This window comes from Coffea arabica, chromosome 3e (genome assembly GCF_036785885.1).
Source record: "Coffea arabica cultivar ET-39 chromosome 3e, Coffea Arabica ET-39 HiFi, whole genome shotgun sequence".
Classification (NCBI taxonomy): domain Eukaryota; kingdom Viridiplantae; phylum Streptophyta; class Magnoliopsida; order Gentianales; family Rubiaceae; genus Coffea; species Coffea arabica.
The window spans coordinates 4,945,892-4,971,145 of NC_092315.1; the positions used below are offsets into that span (position 1 = coordinate 4,945,892).

Here is a 25,254-nt window from a genome sequence, read left to right on the forward strand (position 1 = left end):
GTCTGCAACCATGGACAAAAATCTGCAGATGTACCATGTTCTACTCCACAGGATAAATTATGAATGGTGACAAATGTCTGTGAAGGCTCAAGAATTGGAAGATTTATCCTATTGTGTCATAATTACCCTTTTTTTTTCTTCCCTGCACCATGGAAGAGCGTTATGTTCTTTGTTCTTCCATTGTCTTATTGCTGCCTAGCTCATCAATTCAAGAATTGGTAGATGTTGAAGCAAGGGTCAATCAAGAATTGGTTTAGAGTTGAATACAATCCTGAAGAATTGAACTTTTCGAACAAATGCAATATATTTTCTTCACAATTTCAATATTTTTTGGATGAATTACCGTTACAATATGATACTCGAACTGATCAAATTCTTTGTTCTTCGTTAGTCAAATTTTGTTAAGATATTATTATAACTAACACTTAATTTTAACGTGATGATATTCACATTAATAACTCGCAAATATTCACATTGATGACCAAAAAATAGTGGGACGAACACTAAAATCTAGTGAAAATTGAACAAAAAATCTCTAATTTATGGCTAATAAAAAGAGTTGAGGAAAAGAAAAAAAATTCTCAAAAACTAGTATAAACCCGGCCCAAGGCCGAAGCAGCACTTTGGTCAATGCCATACTAGTAATCTACTAATCTCCGTTCTTCCCCATCTTTTTCTCTCTTTCTTCTTTTTTGGCTCTCCAAAACCCCCAAATCATGCAGGTAAAAAACCCTAAAATTTATAGATAATTTTTCGATACAACAAAATTACCGTTAGATTCGATTCCAAAATCCATTTCGTCTTCTCCGTCAGCTTATTTTCATGAATTATTATGCAAAATCGAATTTTAATAACCCTAAATCCTTTCCTCTAAACCCTTCCCCTAAAACCCTAATCTTCCAATATTTTCCAATTGCATTCAATTTAATGATTTTTGTTCCCGTATGGGTGCAGGCGAGCGACAGGTTTAATATAAACTCACAGTTAGAGCATTTGCAAGCTAAGTATGTGGGCACTGGCCACGCCGACTTGAACAGATTGTAAGTTTGCAATTCTCTCCCTTTTTTTTGACTGGATATGATTTATGATTTTTGGATTTGGTTTTAAATTTTGGAACTTTATAGTGAATGGGCAGTGAACGTTCAGCGGGATAGTTATGCATCGTATGTTGGGCACTACCCAATGCTAGCTTATTTTGCAATTGCAGAGAACGAATCAGTTGGTAGAGAACGCTATAATTTCATGCAGGTAAAGTTCTGCAATTTCAGAAAGATCGATTCTTGATCTATTTCTTTTTCTCTGGATCACTTGGTGTTGATTTTGTTCCGTATGCTGCTTTGTCATTCTAACATCTTATTTTTGCCCACTTTAGAGGTGTAATTTAATTGATAACTGTTTCAGGAAATAACCAAGTTGCTAGGTTTGCGGTTCTTTCTTTCCTTTTGTTCCCTGTCGTTTTAGTACGTAATATGTTGCTTCATGATTAATTAGGCCAGTTCATTTTGCCCTTTCTAAGCAAGGAGGGCGGTGCTTTTCTCTGTTGGGTTGCTTTACCTGTTTTTAGCTAGTAGTAAAGTGTCCCTTCTTGTTCGAAACATCAACTTTTCTCATGTTTTGTACTTAAAAATATGAGGTACATTGTGGGTAGTTGTGCAAGTTTGATAATACGACCTGGTGTTTAGTATAAAAGATGAAAAGAATGACAAAAATAAAAATCAAGCTAGCTGCTTTGAAATGATGAATGAAAGATCTAGTGGTAGCATCAAGTTGATGATTTCTTTTGAGTTTTTGATGTGCCTATCCGTTTCCTATATCCTATATCAAGCTGAATCACAGGTAATTAGAATTTTGTGAATATGGTCCACCTGTTATATTAAGGAAATGCTGGAGATGCAGGATTGCCACTTTGAAGGATTTAAAGTTACCTTATCTTGGAGAATTTTGTTTTTTCCTTGTCAGTTTTCGTGTGTGAAAAAATTTAATTGTTCTGTAGTACTCTTATTGTATTTCCTTAACTAAAACTAAGAGGACTGTTGGATTTGCTTCCCTGAATGTTGCAGAAAATGCTTTTGCCCTGTGGTCTCCCACCTGAGAGAGAAGATGATTGAGAATTGCAAAGTTCAGATTTTAGCATTGTCCTGCTGCATGTTTGGAAGCTGAGATACTATCTTTTGTTTATGATGTACTCAGTACAGCTTTAGGGATGTGATTTCTGTCACTGACAAGGGCATATGTATGATGTGTATCTTGAATTTTCATGGATGTTACTCTTAATGTAACCATTATAATTTGATGGGATACTTTGTTCTCCAATTGCCTTCTGGTTTCCAATGGCTGTGTTTGAGTCTTTTGGGTTTTATCTTTCATGTATGTTAGATTTTGTTCCAGGCAGCCACCTGATACAGCAGGAGAAATTTATGCCTTGATTAATTCGACTTTGGAGTTAGGGAGGTCATTGTCATCTGGATACTTATGGATACCAAATTAAGGATCTGAACCACCTAATCCGAGTTTTGGATGATCGGTAAGAAGGAAGAACATGAAATGGAAGAAACGCTTTCAGGTTTTAGTGTTTTTACCTCCATCAATGTCACATGGAGACATTGAGTTGGGAACAAATGCACCTGTTTGTATGTGTTTATTCTTTTTTGAGATTGTGGGATCCTTTTTGATAGTTGAACGTTGGAGAACCAGGGCATAATTAGTGGGGATAATTACTTGACGCACGATAAACATTGTGGCACATATGATCGGGAAAAATCACTTCTTGGGAGTTTTGCATTCCAATTTCCATTTCCATTTCCATTCAACTCTTTTTTTTTTTCAGTAAAAGCCAAGTTGGAATTGGGGATGGTTTTGGAAATAATAATTTCTTTATAAAAGCATGAAGAAATTTACTTGAAGACGGCTTACAATAATTAACGAATTCATTAACAATTGTGCCTCGTGTGTGGTATGACTGTCCTTGAAGGTTCTTAGGAAGCCCATGGGGGCATACTCGGAAACAGAAAGCCTGCTGGGGAGGAGCATAGCCTCGCTCCCGTCCTACTCTCCAATGAAGCTCCAGCTTAGGCGGTTCAGTGTTGATGAACACAGAGCAGAAAGCCGCGTACGTACTTTAAATCAAATCTTCAATCTGTGAATCGTGTAATAAATGTTAAAACGAGCATAAAAGTTGAATCTTTATTAGTCCAATATTTCACAAATATTCCAGCAAAATCCCATGAGTACTTGCTATCAAAAGTCTCTGAGGGCTTTCCTCGAACACGAATCAGTCATCAAGACAAAGCACCAAGCAAAAGAACTCCATGCACGACTCATCAGAACAATGGCGCCAGTATCAGCAATTCTCAACTCTAAGATCATCTCCATTTACTCGAACTTTAACCTTTTACAAGATTCTTTAACTCTTTTCAACACTATTGATTCACCACAGCCCACAAAGGCCTGGAAATCCATCATTAAATGCTATGCTTCAAGCGGGCTTTTCTTGAATTCCTTGACTTCTTTTAATGAAATGAGGTCTGTCGGAAGAATCCCAGATAGAAATGTGTTCCCTTCTGTGTTAAAATCTTGTGTGCAATTGAGGGATCTAAGGCTTGGTGAGAGTGTTCATGGCTGTGTTATGAGGCTTGGCTTGGATTGTGATCTTTATACTGGGAATGCATTGATGAATATGTATGCCAAGTTGCAGCTTCCAAAGGCCCAACAGCCGTTTGATGAATTTCCTGAAAGAAAGAAGCAGGTAGGTAGCTTTAGAAATAGTTGGATGGGAATTAATCATCCAGATGAGGTTAATGTACATTTAATAAGTGGAGTTGGGTTGAAAGATATGACTGAAAAGCCTATAGAGATGGAAGCTTTAGGAATGGATACAGTAAGGAAAGTTTTCCAAACGATGCCAATAAGAGATGTTGTTTCATGGAATACGATTATTCAGGGAAATGTTCATGGTGGGCGCTATAAGGAAGCTTTGGGAATGTTAAGAGAAATGGGAAATTCTGACTTGATGCCTGATTCATTTACTTTGTCTACTGTGCTTCCTATCTTTTCTAAGTATGTTGATCTCAAGAAGGGAAAGGAGATCCATGGCTTTGCAATTAGACATGGGTTCGATGGAGATGGTTTCATTGGGAGCAGTTTGATTGATATGTATGCAAATTGTACCAGGGTGGAGGATTCATATAAATTGTTTAGTTTGTTACCTCAGTGTGATGCTGTTTCTTGGAACTCAATTATAGCAGCATGTGTACAAAATGGTAGGTTTGATGAAGGCTTGGAACTGTTCAGGCAGATGTTGAGGGCTGATATTGAGCCTCTGGGACATTCATTTTCGATAATAATGCCGGCTTGTGCTCATTTGACAACCCTAACTTTGGGGAAGCAGCTTCATGCATACATAATTAGGACAGGGAATGTTGAGAATTTATATGTAGCTAGCTCACTGGTGGACATGTATGCTAAATGTGGGAACATAAAAAATGCTTGGTGGATTTTTGATAACATGGAAATACAAGATTCAGTTTCCTGGACAGCCATGATTATGGGGTATGCAATGCATGGGCATGCTCATGATGCCATCTCATTGTTTGAGGAAATGCAGATGGCAGGAGTGCAGTCTAATTCTGTGGTCTTTGTTGCTGTTTTGACTGCTTGTAGCCATGCTGGATTGGTCAATGAAGCTTGGAAATATTTCAGCACTATGACTCAAAATCATGGGATTGCTCCTGAACTGGAACATTATGCTGCGCTTGCTGATCTTCTTGGTCGAGCAGGAAGACTACAGGAAGCTTATGACTTCATCTCTAGCATGCATATAAAACCAACAGGGAGTGTTTGGTCTGCACTATTGTCTGCTTGCCGAGTTCACAGAAATTTTGAAATGGCTGATAAGGTGGCTAAAGAAATATTTAAGATTGATCCCGAGTACACAGGTGCTTATGCTCTTTTGTCAAATATGTATGGTGCTGCTGGAAGTTGGAAAGAGGCTCAAAAAATAAGAATCACCATGAGACGAAAAGGCATGAAGAAGAAACCAGCTTGCAGCTGGATTGAAGTTAAGAACAAAGTACATGCTTTTGTGGCAGGAGATAAATCTCACTCATTTTATGGTCAGATAAATGAGGCTCTGCAAGATATTTTAGAGCAAATAGAGAACGAAGGTTATGTGCCTGACACAAGTGAGGTTCCACATGATGTTGATGAAGAGCAAAAGAGGTATGCTGTGAGCACTCATAGTGAAAGGCTAGCAATAGCATTTGGTATTATTAGCTCTCCTGCTGGGACAACCATTCGCGTGACAAAGAATCTTCGTGTATGTGTGGACTGCCATACAGCAATAAAGTTCATATCAAGGACTATGGGCAGGGAGATTATTGTCAGAGACAACATTCGTTTTCATCATTTCAAGGATGGTAATTGTTCATGTGGAGATTATTGGTGAGAAACTGTGTGATGGCATCAATCATGTAGATACCAGAAGTTTGTGTTTGTTATATTGTCAGTTGACGATCAAATCTGGAGTATCCTTGGGTGATAGATGGTGCTTATATGTAATTAACCATTATCTAAAGGTGGAGTGCATCCTTTTCTGGTTAACGCTGAGATTCTATGACCCTAAAGTCTTAGATGAGGTTGAATGCTTTAGTGGTGAAGGTCAGGGCACCTTTATCTTTTGCATTCAAGTAAATCTATAGCTAAGACAGAGCAGAGATTTCTAGTTTGCCCAAGTTTTTGACAAACCCTTTTATTGCTTTGGTGGCTACTAGAAGGTGTTATGTATATATATCCAATCTCAAACCCTGGTAAGTGGGAAGGGAGTCAATCAACATGCCTGCTCAAACCTAATTTTATTTACTCATCAAACAGAAGTCTTCTGATAGCAATTATTGGAGAAACTTCTTCATATCATATTCTGGAGGGACATTTTTGGTACTATATCAGTATTGCTCATTAATGGATTTTTAGCTACTTGGATGTATATGCAAGGTGAGGGCAAAAGCTTTCACTATGAGGAGGTAAGCCCATTTATATCTGGCATACATGGTCTTATATAGCACTAGTAAGCATTTGTCTGAAGCTGAGTGTATTTGTGCTATCTGTGACTTGAATTTTGATTGTTTGTACAATTTGAGCTTAGATTGTTAATGACTGTTTTTTCATCTTCTACCTCAATTGGCGGGAAGTCTTTGTTGCATGTATATTGTGGCAAAGGATAATGTTTTATATATGACTGATGGATCATCCCGATAGTAATTATGTTGAAAGCTCCTGACTTTCTGGCTGTGATTTATTTGTGTAAACTAACGATGAATATTATTCAGAACTTACACCGATGGTAGGTTTTAGAAGTTACCTTTTTTTCTTTTGAGCATTGAAATAGATAGTAGTTTTTAAGAGTTACATGGGATTGATATGCACTGCGTTCTCATGAAAGAAGGCTTTGTCAGTTTTAATTACTGCATATTATGTTATCACAGTCTTTTTGAGGAGTTTAAGGGTAATATTATTGAACATCATCTGTGGAAGGTTGATAAATTATGCGGAGGTCAGACTTCTGAGATGTAAGTCCCGCCTTGTTTATGTCAACTCTTTGTTCCACTGACATTTCAGTTATGGGGCTGTCATTTCCACTTACTGGAAAATTCAGTGGAAAGAGTAAAATTTACCTATGTGTTGCTTCAATAAGACAGAAGATTCAACTCTCTAATCTAGAAATTTAAAAAGGATCCAGCTAGAAAATGCTACTAACTGGATGTATGAAGCTTTAGACTTTCACTTTGAGAATTGGATTCGTTAAATGAAATTGATCGGATAACAGATAGAGCTTGATTGGCTTCATAATACGGGTTCACTCAGAATTTCAATATTTGGTTTAGTTCGGATATTTTCTTAATTTATTTGGCAGTTCGCATAATGCTTAATGGATCTTGTGCATTGTTAATTAACTTTCATTTGGACAAGGATTTCATTCAGCGTTTGTTCATTTTCTTTTTCACTGGTGTGATTACAGAAAGTTCTGCTCCAGATTGAATCAGTAAAAAGAATTTCTAGCAGGTCAAGTGGGTAAATGAATTGATGACTAGCGGTCCTGCATGAGATCCCATTGTTATGGTCGTCTAGTGAATATTCTGGTGAAGATGTTCGAAGCTGGTATGTGGTGTCATACTCATGAGGCCAGAAAAGCATGTTCTACTGTGGATTGCTAATGTGGGGATGATTGTGACAACTTTACCAGTCTCAAACTCTCCTGGAAGACGTTCAGAATTGGTATATGGTTTCATATAACTTTTGTTCACGTATTGGAGAGCCAAATTTTCTCCTTCAACTGCTTTTTTTTGTGTTTCCAAATCAAGCATTATTCTGTTTCATTTCCATAATAATTGCTCTCATACTGTTAATATCTGCTGTTGTCCATTGTACAGTGAATTACCATTGCACTCGAGACATTTATATTGTCCGACTTGCTGATCATTTTAAACAGCCAGCAGGATGACTTTCAAGCAAAACCAACAACGAAATTCTTGGAGAAGAACCGTCGTAAAATGTTCAGAAAAAGATAAAAAAAAAAAAAAGAAGAAGAAGACGGTCTGCTACAAATCTGGAAGGCGAATGTAATTGAAGTTTCGATCTACTAGCATTGTAGCTGGATATATGTAGTTATATATGTTTATGCTCAGTATGTGTAGACTTTATGATGGATAAAGGACTTTCAACTTTGTTATGTCAATACATGGGGAAAGTGATGAATGATGTTCTCGTGTAGTTGCTCCAAGTTTAAGCTAGGTCATGATGGATTTCTGCCCTGTTTTCTATGCAAGCATATGAAGTGAATCCATCAAGCTAGCTATACTCTTCGAGCACAAGACAAATGTTCAAAATTTTCTCCATTTTAGGTGGATCTTGCTTCAGTTTCCATTGACCATAACCTTATATTTCTAGCTTTGGCCTTCATAATAAAGAGGTCCTGCACAAAGAAGAAAGTGAAGAAGGCAAGGGGCTAAGCAAACACTGATGATATATGCACCTCTTTAGCGTCAATGTTGTGTCCTATTTTAGTGGATATTCCAAAGAGAACCAGAAGAACAATAATTCTGCACAAAGGGATCTAATTGACTACATTAAGCTTGAATCAAGAAATGAACTGATTATTCTCGAGGTCACTTGGGTCACCTACTTTTCTTTTTTCCTGTCTGGTGGCATGTGAAAGCAACATCTCAGATATGGACATAGTTAAAGTCACCAAAAGGTGTTTCAGAGATTAATTCTCAGCCTAGATTAAGAGGAAAAGGGCAGAAAAAGAAAATATAGCAGTGAAAAAAAAAAGTTTCATTCTACATTGTAATCTTCAACTTCTCACCAAAATCTTGAAGTCTAGCCAGTGGTCTCCCTCCTCTAAGAAGGTTAGGCAGGCTGTGGAAGGTGAGACAAAAGTTGGCTCCTGGCAAGTCAGTGATCATCTTCAGTTTTATGTCTTTAGTTTTATTGTTTTCTTGCCAAACTGAGAAATGAAGACAATTGTTTAGTGGACTTGGTCCACAAGCTATGTCATGTTCTAAAGGTTTGATGATCTCTTCACCAGACAAAAAACAGTGTAGTAGTGTTCAATTTAATGGATCTTAGTGCCTAACAGAGCATCATTGGCTCATCAGGAGATGAGATTATGGTCCTCTTTTTTTTCTTTTTTCTTTTTTCTTTTTCATTTCAATTGTAGTATAATGAAAATAGGGAAAATGACCTGTTTCATCCCTTACATTTCGCAAAAATATTCTTTTCGTCCCTCACTTTTAAAATGAAGCAAATTCGTCCCTGACATTTAAAAATTAAAACTATTACATCCCTAAACCTAATTTTCAATCTGAATCAAACCACCAATCAACCTGATTACAAATTTTGGGGGTGTAATTAGTAGATCACTTGGTTAACTCAACTTGATATTCATGTAAAATTTAATGAACCTAAAAAGAAAAAATAAAAAATTATAACATAAAAAAGAAAGATTAATCTTTTCTACATTATCATTATATACACTGATGGTTTTATGTACCGCCATATCATTTTAATTTAAATTTAAACACCAAATTTTATATTTATGATACACATCTAGATTCGCAAGCAGATATACTAACGGTGCATGAAAAGATTTATCCAAAAAAAAAACTCTACTATTCCAAAACAAAGAATGGCCTTTTATGTTATAATTTTTATTTTTTTGGTTTAATAAATGTCATATGAATATGATGAAGTTGACTGAATGATCTATCAATTCTATTTTCAAAATTTATTACTGGGTTATTAGATGGTTTGATTCAGATTGAAAATTAGGTTCAGGGATGTAATAGTTTTAATTTTTAAATGTCAGGGACGAATTTGCTTCATTTTAAAAGTGAGGGACGAAAAGAATATTTTTGTGAAATGTAAGGGATGAAACAGGTCATTTTCCCATGAAAATATAATGAGGACAAAGAGAAGCACATTAGCCACAAACACAATTGCATTAGAAAAATCAAAGATAAATTCCAATAGTTCCAAAGCTTTTGGGCTTGTAAAGTGACTTAGAAGATGGAGTAGGAAAGGGAAGCTTGAAGAAAGGTCAAATCTCAAAAAATTGTAATTTAAAGTCTTTTAAAAGCCGAAGCGGTTATTTGTGATTTTCACGGAATCATGTAGATTTAGACTATTCTTAACTTGTTATTAATATATTTTTCAACCACTTTTTTATTTCAAAACGTCAGATCGTTACAGTATATATTTATTTTTTGACAAAAATATCAAAAAATAGCAATCCAAACAGACTTTTTAATTTTCCTTGCAAAACTAACTAAAGAAGAGATGAAAGTTCTCTCTTACATGTGCGTTAAGTATCATTAACATGAAAGAGAAAAGGTTGGTTATCATGAAAGAGAAAAGGTTAAGTACAGTAATACAGGTTAATCATAATTTAACAGTGAAACAACCAAAAAATAAGAAAAGACTTTCATCATCTTTCCATCAACAAATTCTAGAAAAAAAAAAAGAAAGACTATTTTATAGGCACAGTGATATTAACTGCATGACAGCATTAAATATGAAGTATTGAATTTGAACCAAAACATTTGACAAAGTAACAAATGATTGTTCTACCCAAAAGAAATAAAGAAAGAGGAAACTGCTGTCCATTTAATCTCTCCCCTAACTCTTTAACCTAATTCCTGTCCTTTATTTACTGCCGCCACTAATGCTAGATGCTTAGAGAAACAATTAAATTTTAATAATGTCATTATAGTATTATACTCATTCTTGTCACTATGATCAAAAAAAAAAAAAAAACCTCTGTTTATCCTTTAATCCAATTCTTTAGTTATAATCCTAGAAGCACTGAAAATCTCTAAAAATGACTAATTGCTTCATCATTACATAAAGAAAAATTATCACAAGAGTGAAATTGAGCTAAATTTTCTGAAATACTATAATTGAATTCAACAAACATTGCCTATTGGCTATTTAAGTTTTCAAAACTTTTACAAATTCATGATTAGATACTATATTTTTGTATCACAATTAAGAAAATAACTAAGATATTAAAGAAGGGTGTAGATTATCGAAGAGTCAAAACAAATAATTAATTCAATTAGAAGTAAATAAAAAGCTCAACATTTATCCATGTTGGAAGGTAACAAGCTTTAATGTGCAAGAGTACTCTGATTTATACAATAATGGAAAGAGATTAGTTGGATTATGTAAGAAAACTATTTATTAATTTGACCATATATTTCTCTATTTAGAAAAAAATTAGAGCTAATTCTTGTAGTCATTTGAATAGTTTACAATTAAACAAATAAAAAAGCCAGTAATGTCCCAACAGCTCTTTATTCTTATTTCCATATGGTTTTACAGACCATCACAATCCACATTTCTAGTCCTCATCTCTTTTGTCTCAATCTCTTTCCCTTTCCTTCTTACACAGATCCCTCTCAGAATCTATTTTCTCCCCGTGGATTTCGTTTTCCTTAGATTCCTCCCTCCAGAATTAGACCTTCTTCTCATTTTCCTCACCTTCTATTTTCACTCAAATGTATATATGCGTTTAATTGTTCACTTGTTTCCCTTGTTGGATGCAAAACCAAACTGGATTTCTATTTAATGTACCTTCTTTGTTCCCTTTTTCTTTTCCCTGCATCCCAAGATGTAGATTTTAAAAGGGTCAATTTTAATTCGTTAATTTATTGAAAAAAAAACCATCTTTTTCAGAATTTATGTGAAAGAGTACATAAATTCTTGAATTCCCAAGCTCATATATCAAGACTTGATTTTGGGACTTGTTTGGTTTTTGGTTAATTTGTTTGTCTGCTGAGGAATTTTTTTTGAGGTGGGATTTTTGGATGGTTTTTTCTCTCTTTTCTTTTGATGGTGGATCTGAATATTGTCTAAATATTGGAGCTTTGGACGATCGATCGAAGGAAGTTTTGATGGTTAATATGTGGAATGTTGTATTCGGTTCAGCTTGAAATCAAGAAGGAAAATTTTTTGGGTTCCTTATTTTTTTGACCTCATTTTTACCCCTTAATATTGGCTCTGAAGGGTAGTTTTTCTTAGAAGGTTTAGTTATGGATCATGTGATTGGTGGAAAGTTTAAGCTTGGCAGGAAGATTGGCAGTGGATCATTTGGGGAGCTATATTTGGGTAATTTTAGCTCCTATGCTTTTCTATCTGAATAAATTTTTCTAGTTTATGTTGTCATGGTATTTTTATGCGTTCATGGGGTTTATTTGTATTTCAGGAGTAAACGTACAAACTGGAGAAGAAGTTGGTGTAAAACTTGTGAGTACTAAACCGTTGTTTTAATATTTACATTTAATTTATGCTGCGCTTAATTCTTTTTGGTATATATTTCTGATGATGAGTCTTCGGTAGTGAATAAAATGAATTGCTGATCTCCTCTCTGATTAGTTTTAGTTCGCCGGTCTAGTTGGTTTTTGAGCTTTTTGATATGTTTTTGTACAGATATGCCTTATGACCTATGGAGTTACAGGATTTTGGGCTTAGTAGGTTGGATTTTAAGTTCGATTTTTCAAATGGACTTGTCATTGACGATTCTTTTCTTAGCATGTAAATTAGGAGTTTTAGTTGCCTGATGTGGCCTAAATAAATCATTAGAGAGTTGAGTTTGAGCTGTTTGTTAACTATTGGTATCATCATTCCAGTTGACTGAATTTACTACTGTTGAAATGTAGCAGCATGTGCTTATCCTAGAAAGCTTGTTGAATTTTTTCCAGGAACCACTTAAAACTAAGCATCCTCAACTTCACTATGAATCAAAGTTGTATATGCTACTTCAGGGAGGAAGTGAGTACTGAATTGTTTCCCCCTGCTATTTTCTTTTCCCTTAAGTGCTTATATGGTAAAGATAAAGCTCTTTGCCAATTTTTCCTTTTTTTGCATGAAGCTGGGGTTCCCCATCTGAAATGGTTTGGCGTTGAAGGCGAATACAGTGCCATGGTCATCGACCTTCTTGGCCCAAGCTTAGAGGACTTATTTAACTACTGCAATCGAAAGTTCACATTGAAAACCGTTTTAATGCTTGCAGATCAGCTAGTGAGTGACTTACTTTGTCAGGAAAGTTTTGTTTCACTTGTAGCTACTCTACTTATGATATCTTGTTTACGCAGATTAATAGAGTTGAATACATGCATTCTAGAGGTTTTCTTCACCGTGATATCAAGCCTGACAACTTCTTAATGGGTTTAGGGCGCAAAGCAAATCAGGTTAGACCATTTTCAACCACTAGTTTCTGTGTTTTGTTTGTGTGAGTTTATTGCTTTCATGGACCTCATTCATGTGTTTCGTCATTCCTTGTGTATTTCTTTGTCTCATTAGAGGCTGATCTGGAGTTAAGCAAATGAGGTCATGTCTTACTTTTGGAGATACTGAGGTCTAGGATTTCTGTTGTCATTTCCTCTGGGGGTTCAAAATTTGGGAAGTGTGTTGGCAAACACAAAAAAATGTATTATTGACTGTAATCTTTTTGAAGGATTAGGCTGGTATCTACTGCCTGTAAAACTGTTCTGGAGGTAGCGAAAGTGATGCAAATTACAGTGGAATGGCCATTTATATTATTGCTAAACTTTTGAGTCAAGTGAAACATTTAAAGTGCATATTATTTTTGGATGCTGGACCATCAGAATAATGAAAGAGAATTCCAGAGGCACGGCTAATAGTTTCTTCTGTGGTCTTAAAAATGAAGGCTTCCGCATATCCTAGTGCTAAAGATTAGTTTTTCTGTTCCTTGAATTCAGCTTTCCATGTTTTATGTATTTTCGTTTCCTGTCAATGGTGTAATGTAAAATTCATGCATGCTTGTTTGTGCTTTGACTCTAAGATTGACATTTTCTGTATTACATGGACCACTTCAGTCAGCAAAATGATTTCTCCTCTGTTATGTACTTAAATTGTTCTGATACCATAGACCGAATATAGCAAGTTGATATTTGGTTGTCTTTCGCTACAATTTTTTTATACATACTCCAAGCACTTCCCTTAGGTTGTGTTTGGATTTTATGCCCTTTATTAATTTGTGTAAATTTGACCATGTGGATCTTGACTTTTCCTCTTGACCCTCGAAGTTGCCAAAACAATCCAAACATTAGATACAATAATCACACAATTGGAGTCAAATAGATTGGACAATACCGAAATACAGAAGCATGCTAGCTTTTTAAACATGATGAAATGTTGTGTAAGCTTCCCACCAAGTACCAAATATGAGTTCCTTTTCCATGTATTTGGTTTTGGCTGTTCAACTAATGGAACAAAATACCATGACCATAAACTATGGTTATCTCATGTTGTCATCTGTTTCTACAATTGTCCATTTGCATTGACAAATACTGTAGTAGTGCAAGCTCTTTAAGCTTTCACTTCTGGAAGAAAACAAAGGCCTTAGCTTAGCTGTAGTATCTGGAATTTGTTTTATTATATATTGTTTTTCCCCTTTGAGGGGAGAGTGGGATCAACCTTGTGGTCAAATGTCTTCTGTCATGCATGAAGTGGGATATGATCCTACATCTTTTTCCGATTTTTCATGACATCTTGATGGAGTGCTTGCAGAGGTAGCATTATAAGAAAACTGAACAATTTTCTACGCCTTCCAAAATCACAGTGAAAGAAAGAAGAAGAATATTAAATGCAAAAGGAAAAGGTAATAGAAGAATTAGTTGCTCATACATTCATTTTTTAGATGTTTTTTCCTTCATCATGGAGCTTTCCTCCTTGGAAGCAGGTGGGTTGCTCTTAACATTACTGCTTCCTCCTTGGAAGCAGGTGGTGACTTGTACAAGCATCAGGGTCTCATCAAGAGATTGTCGGGGATAAGTATGACCAGACAGTCCTGTATCAGTTTTAAATGTGGAGGGGGTTGGATAGTTGGCGAATCCATACAATAATAGCATTTTTATTTATGATGTATTAGGACTCCGTGTGCTTCTTAGAAATTTGAGGCCTTCTGTTTCCGCCTTTTGCCATTTCCCTTTTTTTAAATACTGTTTGGCTGCCTATCATTCTCATTTAAAGTTGTGAATGGTTAACTGTAACAATTTAGGTTGAGCTTCTGGCTTGTATTATTGCATTATGCATTGATCTTATCAACTTCAATTCTAATAAGTTTGGAGCTTTTATATATATTTTTTGGTGCTCTGATTATCAAATCTGACAAGAATAATGGTAAATGAGTGTACAAACACGAATATCATATGCATGACTACAAACTTGTACTTGTTAGATGAGGTGAAGCTGTATCTTTGGAAATTGTTGTGCTTGTAGACATGCAGGCTCAATTGCTCATGTTTCCTGCTTCCTATGCTCGTGTTTCCTACATTCCTTTGTGCAGTTGTATCTCAGTTTTCTTCATTTTGTTGTACAACAGGTCTACATCATTGACTATGGTCTTGCCAAAAAGTATAGAGATCTTCAAACACATAAACACATACCATACAGGTATTGGAATGATCATGCATGCGCGTCGTTTAGGTCTAAAAATTGTATCTGTTCTTTTTTTTTTCCCAATTACCTTATCCTTCTATGAATCTGCATTTTCGTGTCTGTGAGATGACATTTGGAATCTGAATCTGAATGAGATGACTTTTCTGCATTTACATAAATGTGCTATTCTATATGACTTTTCTCAACCTTTCTTTTTCTTTTTTACAGGGAAAACAAAAATCTTACTGGCACAGCTCGTTATGCGAGTGTTAACACCCATCTTGGAGTTGGTAAGTGAACCAGTATGTGGGTTAATTTTTAAGTTCTTATTCTTGGATCCTTTCCTTGTGTATTCTTAGCATGCGTTACATTGAGATTCTATTGCTTCGTTGCAGAGCAGAGTAGAAGGGATGATTTGGAGTCTCTTGGCTATGTGCTTATGTATTTCCTCAGAGGAAGGTTGAGTGAAAGTGCCTTATTCCACATCTTTCCTTTATCTTCGCATCGACCAATGTTCATGAATCTAATTGTTTTTCATCTTTTATTCTAGCCTTCCCTGGCAGGGGTTGAAAGCTGGAACTAAGAAGCAGAAATATGACAAAATTAGCGAAAAAAAGATGCTTACACCAATTGAGGTACTCGAAAATTTCTTCTTGTTCAACTGTGATGTTGGCACATCATTGGACTTTTTTTGGGTAAAAGGGAAATCTATTTTTCAATCTCTTTTGAATGCTCATGGTGAGGCTCTCTTGGCTAATTGTTTAGTCTGGACACAACACACCATTCAGAAGTACATGCATACACATACACATTCATTCAATACCTGTTCACGTGTTCTTGCATGTGTATGGCCACACACACTATTTTGTATAGTGTAATTTGAATTGCTATTCTGTTGTGGGTAGGTGCTCTGCAAATCTCATCCATCTGAATTCATATCATACTTTCATTACTGTCGATCGCTACGGTTTGATGACAAACCAGATTATTCGTACCTGAAAAGACTTTTCCGGGACCTATTTATTCGAGAAGGTGAGATGTTTCATTAATCCCAAAAATATATTGCCAATATGTATAGAAGATTCTTGTCAAAGTTGATCTGAATCTCATTCTGGGTGGTGTTTTGAATACTGATGTAGTGGTGTCTGTTGCAGGTTATCAGTTTGACTATGTTTTTGACTGGACTGTGTTGAAGTACCCACAGATTGCCTCTAGTTCAAGAGCAGTAAAGAACCCAGGTCTGTTTAGGCTTAAAAACACTTGATTTTTTGGTTTCTGAAATCTTAGTTTTGACATGGTCGTGTAAGTTACATTCTCTGCAATCAAAGATTCCAATATGGGTTCCTGTAAAACCTATTTGTAGTTTAAGCTAATGTTCCTTCACTTTCAGCTGTTCGTCATTTTTGTATTCCCTTCTCAACAGTTCAGTAGTTATCCAAAAAAATTTTCAACCTCCATCCCCAGCCTACCTTCATAAAACAGGAAAGGGAATAGAATATGTCTACTCATCCAGATACATCACTAAAAGGAGGGTAAAGATTGTATAAAAATGAAAGGAGTGTGAAAAATTTGTTTAGAGAGAGACAGTCAGACACAGAATCCAGAAGGAAAAGTTAGAATAGTGAACCGAGAAAGCGTTCCATTAGCCATCAATATGGTTGTCTTCAGATTGAACACTTAATAATTAAAAAAAAGGAAAGAGGAAAATTTTCTATAGGATAATTTCCTATTCATCTGGTGGGGTGAAGGACAGGTGGGCATGTGGGAATTTGGAGGTTGCTGCAGGCGAAAGAGATGCTTCTTTCTCACCGCTTTTGTTAGCCTTTTTTAAATTCACCCATAGTGCTCAAGATTAGAGTGTCTCTGGTTTCATCTGGTTATGACATGTCAGCTGTAAAATATTTCTTAGATAATAGGTCCAGTTAGAGATGATGTTCCTATATTTTGTATTCATGAATAGTTTCAAAACACAACTTTGAAGTTTATTTCATTTGAACTGCTTACCTTTAAAGATAATTGGAATATAAGGTTACACTTTGCTCGATTAGTCAATTTAGCAACATTTAGTTTTTATTGTTGACCAGCATAAAATCATTCTAAATTGGGCAATGTTATGCAAACTGCAACTGTCTTAAAAAAGGTTTGATTTCTTAAATAGGTATACGAATTAGTCCAGGTTTTTTTTATCACATTTTGCTGGAATTACATCCAGAAAATTGAATTCTGCTCTCTCAGTTTTTTGATCATCTTGTTCCTCAGTCGTGCGTTAGTACCACCACTAGATTAGGTCTATAGTTGAATTTGGTTTGCTTGTGGCTAGCTGTTATGGGTATTTGGTCATATATATGGATAGTGAATGGAACAATGGAAAGTTATCAAGCTGTGGATTTTCAAAAAAGTTGCTGCAAAGATGAAAACATTCGCAGTTTCTGTGTCAAAACACTTCTGGAATTGTAACTTTGGGTGCAGGGTGTATTAATTGTGTTTAAGCGCATTGTGTGAAAGGTGATGAGTTGTTTCCTGCCTTTTACCACATGGAGATGGGGTAAAATGTATATTTTTGTGAAAGAAAATTAATGAAAACTGATGATAGAGCAAAGGAAATGTGTTTCATTATGATTATAACTCTTGGGGTTGATTTTTGAATGAGTTGCAGTGAGGCTAATCATTTAATACTTGTGATGTGTCCTATCTAGTGAGACAGGAGGTTCGAGATAAATACGAGTCATTTGGCAGAAGGAATAGTTCTGGTGCTGGCTTGCATGGGGATCCCCTGAGGCATAGAGCTTCTGAGGACGTGCCATCGTCCAAGGAAGTGGTGAGTGGAATTGCCACTGCATCTTTGCTTCATAATACTCCATGTACGTGTGTGTCCATTAATCTCTCCTTTTCCTTGTGGATCAGCTGACAGATTCTGAAAGAGGGCGTGTAGCTCGAACTGGTAGCACTTCAAAGAGGGCTGTAGCCTCAAGCAGCAGACCAAACTCGTCTAGTGAACCTAATGAAAATCGTCCTGGCCGGCTGGGATCCTCAGGCACTGGTCGCCTATCTACAACCCAAAGACTGCAGCCTGGATTTGAGTCCAAGTCATCATCTTTCACTCGAGTTGCAGCCTTGAGAGGTGGTCGTGATGATACTCTCCGTAGCTTTGAGCTGCTGACAATTGGCTCAGGCAAAAGGAAATGAGAATATCTAAAGATAATTTTCTGTACGAGACAGTTTCATTTCCTTCCAGTTACTGATACCGAAAGTAGAACTTAAACTTTGTCAAGGTTAAGTTCTTGTCCTTCCATGTTTCAGCATGGTTGTTCAATATCTTAAAACTGCCATGGCTGGATTCTGTTCCAAGCTAATCGCGGACTTTTTCATCCCACTACCCCAGATCACTTAACCTGTATTCTGCTCTACCAAGTCCTGCTTTTGAAGCCATGTAAACGCGTGAAAGAAAGAGATTAGTACCTTGTTAATTCTGAGACTTGAATGATAATACACATTTTTTGCGACTGTTGTCGTTGAAAAGTATATACGTATTATGACTTGTCTTCTGCTACATGCCCACTGCATTTTTACGTGTGGTTGTACTGGGACTACTTTTGTTTCTGCAAGAAAATTCTTGACTAAGGTGGATGTTTTTGGTAGATTAAGTTCTTGCTGATAACACTCTCTGCAAATATCTTCCCTTGGTACCTCTGCAATTCTGAAAACAAAGGGAAAAGTGAAGGAGTCCTAGGGGATTTAAGCCCCAAGGATTTGGGGCAGTATGACCGTCCCTGCACGGTTAAGGGCCAAGATTTGCCCTCAAAATTTTGTGCGGCTGAGATTACACCATGTAACTCGATTTTCGCTCCAAGTGTGGGATCCATCACTATCTGTTCTGAAAATACATCCTGTGAAAAAAAAGTTACACGATGTACAAAGAAAGTTACGCGCAGTTGATAATGACCAAAATTGCCCCCGTGCCCCGAGTCCATGCCCCAAGGATCCTACCAGTTTCACGTCAGTCCAGTGTTCAGTAAGAGGTCTCCAGACATAAAAAATATTGAGACCATCATGTGCAAGTGAATTCTTACGAGCAATTCTATAACATCCACATGTTTTCCTATAATGATTTGTGATATGCAAGTTCTTCAAGACTCTGCATATGGCATGCTTGTTTCTTTCTTTCACAGGATTAATTATGTCCCTGAGAAATCTTATGATTCAGTCGAAATAAACTGAAGACTTTTTTGTCTTCACTTCAAGTAGTAGTATAAGCATATACTTTTGATCATTAAAGTATATTTTTTTATAAAACTTTCAAAAAATAGCAATCCAAACGGGTTCATGTAGCATGCTTTTCTTTCTTTTTTTTAAAAAAAGAAGTTTCATGTAACATGCTCAAAGAAATAGAGACTCAATATGGTCAATGAATAATTTAGAGGCCATCCAAAAGTTTATTGCAAAACATGTATGTGGTAAGCATCGGATTATAAGTTTTATGTAGCACAATTGTTCAAAGATGGTGACTCCATATATTTTTTAGGGTCAACTTTTAACTTTCTCAGGCATCCATCTCAAAGTCTCATAAGTACCCTGGACTATAAGGGAGACTTCTTTTTTTTTTTTTTTTTTTCTCGACGTAGGGGTGTCCGGGTCAATCCTTACGGGGCCCGACTAATCCCCTGCGGCCCGGGCCTTGGCGCCCCAACCCGACCCAAGCACGGTAAGTGCGCGGAGGACTATAAGGGAGACTGATGAGAATGTTTTTTGAAGTCACTAGCTAGGAGGTTGGAAAACCGTGTTACGCACGGTTTTGTACATATTATAGTAGAGTGTCCATGATTATGTGCGATTATGTTAATATTTTTTTATTAAATAGTAAGTGAATATTTTCAAGATTACTTAACATGAAGGTTAATATTTTTGTAATATGCATTGATATTTAATAGAATTGTGTTTAAATAATATGGAAATTATAATTTATTTACTGTAATAGTGAATGTGCTATATTTGTTAATAAGATTTGACCAATTATATCTAAGTCGTGAACAATAGGGATATTAGAGTCAAAGACAATTATTTAGCATATGGATGGAAAAAAAGGATAAAATTTTAAGCAATGAATATAAGGTGTACTATTGTATTTACTCACTTAATATTCAACAAATATAGACTTCTAGCAATGAATTAATGGATTTTCTTGAGACAACTCCCAACAACTACAATCATTTCTCACATTATAAATAAATAACTTCCACTCGATAGACAACTAAATTACACAAAAAATTAATAAAGCAACAACCACTAAAAGTACAAACACCTGTTTATCAACAGGACTTAGTATATAATTATCACTACAACAAAGAAAAAAAAAACCGCATGATAATCACAATGGAAAGGAGGAGGTCGAAAATCGCTTGGAAGGTTTCTTAGGGTTTGAACAATATGAAGAGAAATCTAAACCGAACCTAGAAGAAAGTTTCTTAGCCACTTTGCTATAGCAAGTATTAAAATCCAAAATCTCTCAAGGGCGTCTGGATAAGTATTTTACCTTTTAAGGAAGATTAGTGAATCTTTTCAGCTTTGCTCAATTATTGAGTTACCATGAGATGTTCACGTATTCTCCTGTTGCTATAATAAGTAATGCATACTTGAAAAGGAAAATAACATCCGTCCTTCAATAACTAGAGAACCAAAAATCATGAAACGTTAATTTGGTAAGAGATAAACGGTTCATAAAATTCTATAAAATTAATTAAATAATTGCTAGAAGGAAAACAAACCAATGCATGACAATTATGTTAACTTTGGGGCTAAAATCCAACTTATACCTTAAAAATTAATATTTAACATGAATTGCTAATAAAATCTCCAAATAAAGGATGTTGGTGTAACAAAAACTTGAATCTAGTTGCTTGGAATTTTTATAAAGCTCAAGGAAAGTTAATCATAAGCGGACCACATAAAAGTCTTGCAAAGTGCTATAAAATCACGATAATTTTACTCCCGTTATTCATCGACTACTTTTGCTTTCTCGCAAATCTCCGAGTCATTTCAAAGTAAAATTCTGCTTTCAAATTCATTTTTACGTCGAATAGAATGTCTGAGAGTCATCAAAATATGAGCAATAATATTCTTCCTCAAATGATAATTGTGCTGCAATTGTCATATCATCCACTGCTTACCACATGCCCATTTTGCAATGGGATATTTGAGACCTTTCTTGATTTCTTTAACCATATTCAATCTCATTTCCCAGAGCATGTTACCGATTTCATCGAAATTAGGTCATAACTTGCATGGGAATTCAATCTTTCCCAATCCACAACCTTTTCCTACATTAGGAAGAAGCAATGCTACAAACCATCCTACAATCCCAGCTCAACCTTACTCTGTTGGATCATTGACTATGACATCATTACAGGCTTTTCTACCTTGCAACCAAATACATAATCTAAGTGGCAATACCCCATCAATAAATCGACCTAATAGGTTTTTCTACAGGCGCAGTTGGGAGCTAAAGATTATACCAATTATGTTCCCATTAAACTCCAGTGGCTCTAGAGGGTTTGTACATCATAGAGCATCTAGACAAACAATTGAGTCAACATCTACAGTGATTGTACATGATTCACAACAGGCTTCAAGCCCAACTTCAGCTAACCCTGATCAACTAGCGCAAGTAATCCCAGAGACAGATGAAGCAGACCGTAGGAGGCAAGATCAAGATTTATGGAGTCATCATCCGCCAGTTGTTGGTGAACCAAATGAGGGACTCATGACTTGGATTTGGAATTAAAGCTATAAAGTAAATAATTAAAGGCTATAAAAGCAAAGAAACTTGTGTATTTATTCTTTTTTTTGTTGTCATGTGGCACTTTTTATTCAGTTTCACTATCTGCGAACATTTTAGTAGTTGTGTGAGAAAGGAAGTTTTTTTTTTTTTTGTTTTTTAATTGTTTTCTTCAAATAATTCTGAAGCCCATGAACCCTTTTCTACCATAGTGTCTTGAAGAAACAAATTCAAACGTTTGAATATAAAAGGACAAGTTTGGGTTAGATTTAGAGAATAGACATTAAGCAACTTTGATGTTCAAGAGAAGGTGGGCTTAATCTCGGATTGGCCAAACACTATTAAATGGAAAGCACGAGTGAAAAATATAGATAAAATTGAGAATAATCAAAATCAGTATGTATCTGCAAGTGTGCACATTATGAGAAAAATATACACAAAAAGAAAGAGAGAAAAACATACCAAGATGATTGTTGTGGTGAAGCTAAATACTTTATTTTGGAGGACGAAATTATGGTTAATGAATTAATAGAAAATTACATGCCTAAAAGGGGTTGGGGGGGGGGGAGAAGGGAAGAGTGGACAAGTGCATTTGTCTATATATAGAGGAGGATAGACAATTTAAAGCCTGCTTATCTGGATAAACTCTTGCTTGGTATACATTTTACAGATAAAAGTTTACCCTGCATCATTGATTATTCTTAGTTATGAATAATTATGTATATTAAGATTAGTGCAAATAATTCTTTCTCTAATGGAAAGTCACAAGTGCAGGCATCATAATGCCAAAGACATGAATTACCAAAATTTGCAAGGACTGAACATTTGTTTTAAAAGAAGAATATCAACACTTTTAACTGTTAAGCTATATCTAATTTTCACGGTATTTTACAGCATGATTTCATCTTTCTTTTGACATTGACTGCTCTATAGGTGTTATTTATTGATGGATTCTTTTGTAATAAGATGCAGGGTTGATGCAATTGTCGTAAATTTTTCTTTCGAGTAAATCTTATATACACTGACAGTGTATACATCATCACCATTTGATTTATGACATGTGTGCAAAAGTTAAATTTCAAATTCAAATTTTTTATAGTTGTCATTCATCCAATGCTGACAGTGTATACACTGTCAATGTAGGAAAGATTAATTCTTTTCTTTTTCAAAAATGATTTTTTTGGTAAGAAATTCCCAAAAATGATTAAGTCTATGACTATATAACTACATTGTGAATAGATAAGATAACAAAAGAATATTTATGGGCTATTAATATCTCACTAGCATTGTTGAGCAACACTATTTTCTTTTTTAATAAAGCGCACTTGTCTCACATTCATTAGCGAAAATTAGTTTCCTTTCGCCCCCTTTTTAGCTAAAATGTAGTGCAAATATCTAATTGAAGTTAGTAGGCTGAGAAACCTCGCCAACCAAGAAGGATGGAGGAAATCAGGAAGAGACAATACAGCGTCGGTGCAAGGGAATAAAGAAGCGCGTTGGTTTATTTGTTTATTTGTATCTTCTGTTCCTTTTTTATCCATCTTTTTCCTTTCTTTCTAGTTTTCAGTCTTCATATTCTGTTCATTTGCAAATTGCAAGTACATGTGTAACTCCCCAAACTGCAAACTGCATGGATCTAGTTATAACTACGGTGTAAACGAGTCGAGTTCAATCGAGTAATTTACGAGTTTGCTTAGTCAAAACTCAAACTAAAACTTGCATTGATTGAATTCGAACTCGAGTTCAAGTTGCTCGAGCTGTTTTATTTGTTTATTTGTATCTTCTGGTCCTTTTTTACATCTATCTTCCCTTTGCTTTCTAGTTTTCAGTCTTCATGTTCTGCATGGATCCAGTTACAACGTATGCAATACTTTTCCATCTCTCTGAACCAGTGAATCAAATCATTCTTGATGATGCTAAGGAAATTCTCTATTCCCATTCTTTTTTTCCCCATTAATCTGGTGTTCCTCAGCCAGTGGCAAGTTGAATCTTGTTTTTTTGCATGTCCCTGAAATCTTTGGCAGGATGAAAAACGTTTAAAATCATGCAGTTTTAAATTACCAATAACAATAATTTACTAGACGGCATAATGGTGTGGCAAGGCAAGTCATTATCCAAACGAAAAAGTGGCAGCAACAAAGACAAGAAAGCATTAACAAAGATTTTGATTTCCGTTGTTGGACTTGTCGAAAATAAAATATCAGCGTTCACCAGCCACCGTCCATTCACATGACATGTCAAGAAAATAGCAGTTTCTGTCTTATTTACCAAACCAAGTCCAAGTCCCGGGATGTCCCTCCACTGGACCTTCTCTTTATTTTCTTCTTGTTGGAGCATAAGAATATTCTTCAATTCTTTAAAAGTTAAAACCCTCTCCAGCAAATATAAAGACAGAAAGAAAGAAAGAAATACAACTTTGTCTCTGTTACCCCCCCCCCCCCGGGGCCCAAAAAAAAACAAAAAAAAACACCCAAGAAAAAAAAACATTAATTTATAGAACTTGAAGAGGGATAAATTCCTGTTAGTAATCTCTAGCTAAATATTGGATTTTCTGCCAAAGAAGATGAAAGAGAAAATTAATTTCTCACTTGCCAAAATAAAGCTAAAATAACAATAGTTTTGTAGTTGTATTCAAGAAAATTGACAAATAACAAAAATGTAGTTAGGGTTATGAAAATTAATATTCATTAATTTAATCTTGATTATTTTAAAACAATTTTCTTGAGATTTGACCGTTTTTCCGATACTGAATTCTGAATTGCAAGCCTAAACTTAGCAATTTTATTAGATGGGAATAACATGTAAAGGTTTTTGTATCATTTTTACTAACTCAAGCACTAAGACAAACTACTTTTTTCCTTTGTTTTTGTTTCGACTAAATGTATTTTCTCACAATAAAATGACTTTTACTAATAAAAGTTGTAGCTATGCTGTATTTCAAAGATAAAAAGAAAGAATTATGGCCCATGTCATGATTTTCTCTCGAATGGTTGGTAGTTTCTTGTGGAAAGTTTATGATAATTAAAACCAAAAGTATACCATAATGATTCTTCTTAGAGATAAACATTACATTAGTCCACAGCAGACAAACTATGTCTTCATGCTATTAATGAAAAGGGAGCGGTGGGCGAGCTATTACATCCAACCTGCACTCAATTATTGGAGGAAAGAGTTGTTGAAATGGATTTGTAGAATATCTATTGTTTGCTGATCAAAATTCGGGCCAAGTATTAACAGAAATTTACTTATAGATAGAAGAGAATTTTGAGATTTTGTTTGACTAATACAGCTGATTGCTTGATTACTTGAAGGAAATACTTCAATTTTAGTTCATTAAAAAAAAAGAATCAACTTAATTTATTTTTTGTTTTTAATGAAGGCAAAAGGAATTGAACATAAATAATAAAAAAGATTTACTTAAAAATCTTAATCTTTTTGGCTTACCTTTTTCAACCGTCGAAATTATAATCTTAATCTTTCTTTTAGCGTAGAAATAAAAATCATCTTGTTTCATATACATACATACA

At 35.3% G+C, this 25,254-nt stretch overlaps 3 protein-coding genes across 3 annotated transcripts; all 3 read left to right on the top strand.

Annotated features, from left to right (window-relative positions):
• Positions 1 to 581: 581 nt before the first annotated feature.
• Positions 582 to 2,313, top strand: LOC113734302 (uncharacterized protein At4g14342). The gene is made up of 4 exons (XM_027260789.2): positions 582 to 722; positions 955 to 1,040; positions 1,125 to 1,248; positions 2,061 to 2,313. Exons 1-4 carry the CDS (start codon positions 717 to 719, stop codon positions 2,106 to 2,108), a joined length of 264 nt encoding a protein of 87 aa, XP_027116590.1. The 5' UTR covers positions 582 to 716; the 3' UTR covers positions 2,109 to 2,313.
• Positions 2,314 to 2,926: 613 nt separating this feature from the next.
• LOC113734303 (putative pentatricopeptide repeat-containing protein At3g23330) lies at positions 2,927 to 7,915 on the top strand. The gene is made up of 3 exons (XM_027260790.2): positions 2,927 to 6,017; positions 7,013 to 7,269; positions 7,425 to 7,915. The coding sequence occupies exon 1, from the start codon at positions 3,224 to 3,226 to the stop codon at positions 5,441 to 5,443; it is 2,220 nt and encodes a 739-aa protein (XP_027116591.1). The 5' UTR covers positions 2,927 to 3,223; the 3' UTR covers positions 5,444 to 6,017; positions 7,013 to 7,269; positions 7,425 to 7,915.
• Positions 7,916 to 10,881: 2,966 nt separating this feature from the next.
• On the top strand, positions 10,882 to 18,205 carry LOC140038921 (casein kinase 1-like protein 11). Its single transcript, XM_072084527.1, has 13 exons — positions 10,882 to 11,661; positions 11,759 to 11,799; positions 12,255 to 12,324; positions 12,425 to 12,573; positions 12,648 to 12,743; positions 14,900 to 14,970; positions 15,184 to 15,245; positions 15,351 to 15,414; positions 15,506 to 15,590; positions 15,861 to 15,987; positions 16,110 to 16,193; positions 17,652 to 17,773; positions 17,860 to 18,205. The coding sequence occupies exons 1-13, from the start codon at positions 11,586 to 11,588 to the stop codon at positions 18,139 to 18,141; spliced, it is 1,329 nt and encodes a 442-aa protein (XP_071940628.1). The 5' UTR covers positions 10,882 to 11,585; the 3' UTR covers positions 18,142 to 18,205.
• The last annotated feature ends 7,049 nt before the right edge of the window (positions 18,206 to 25,254 follow it).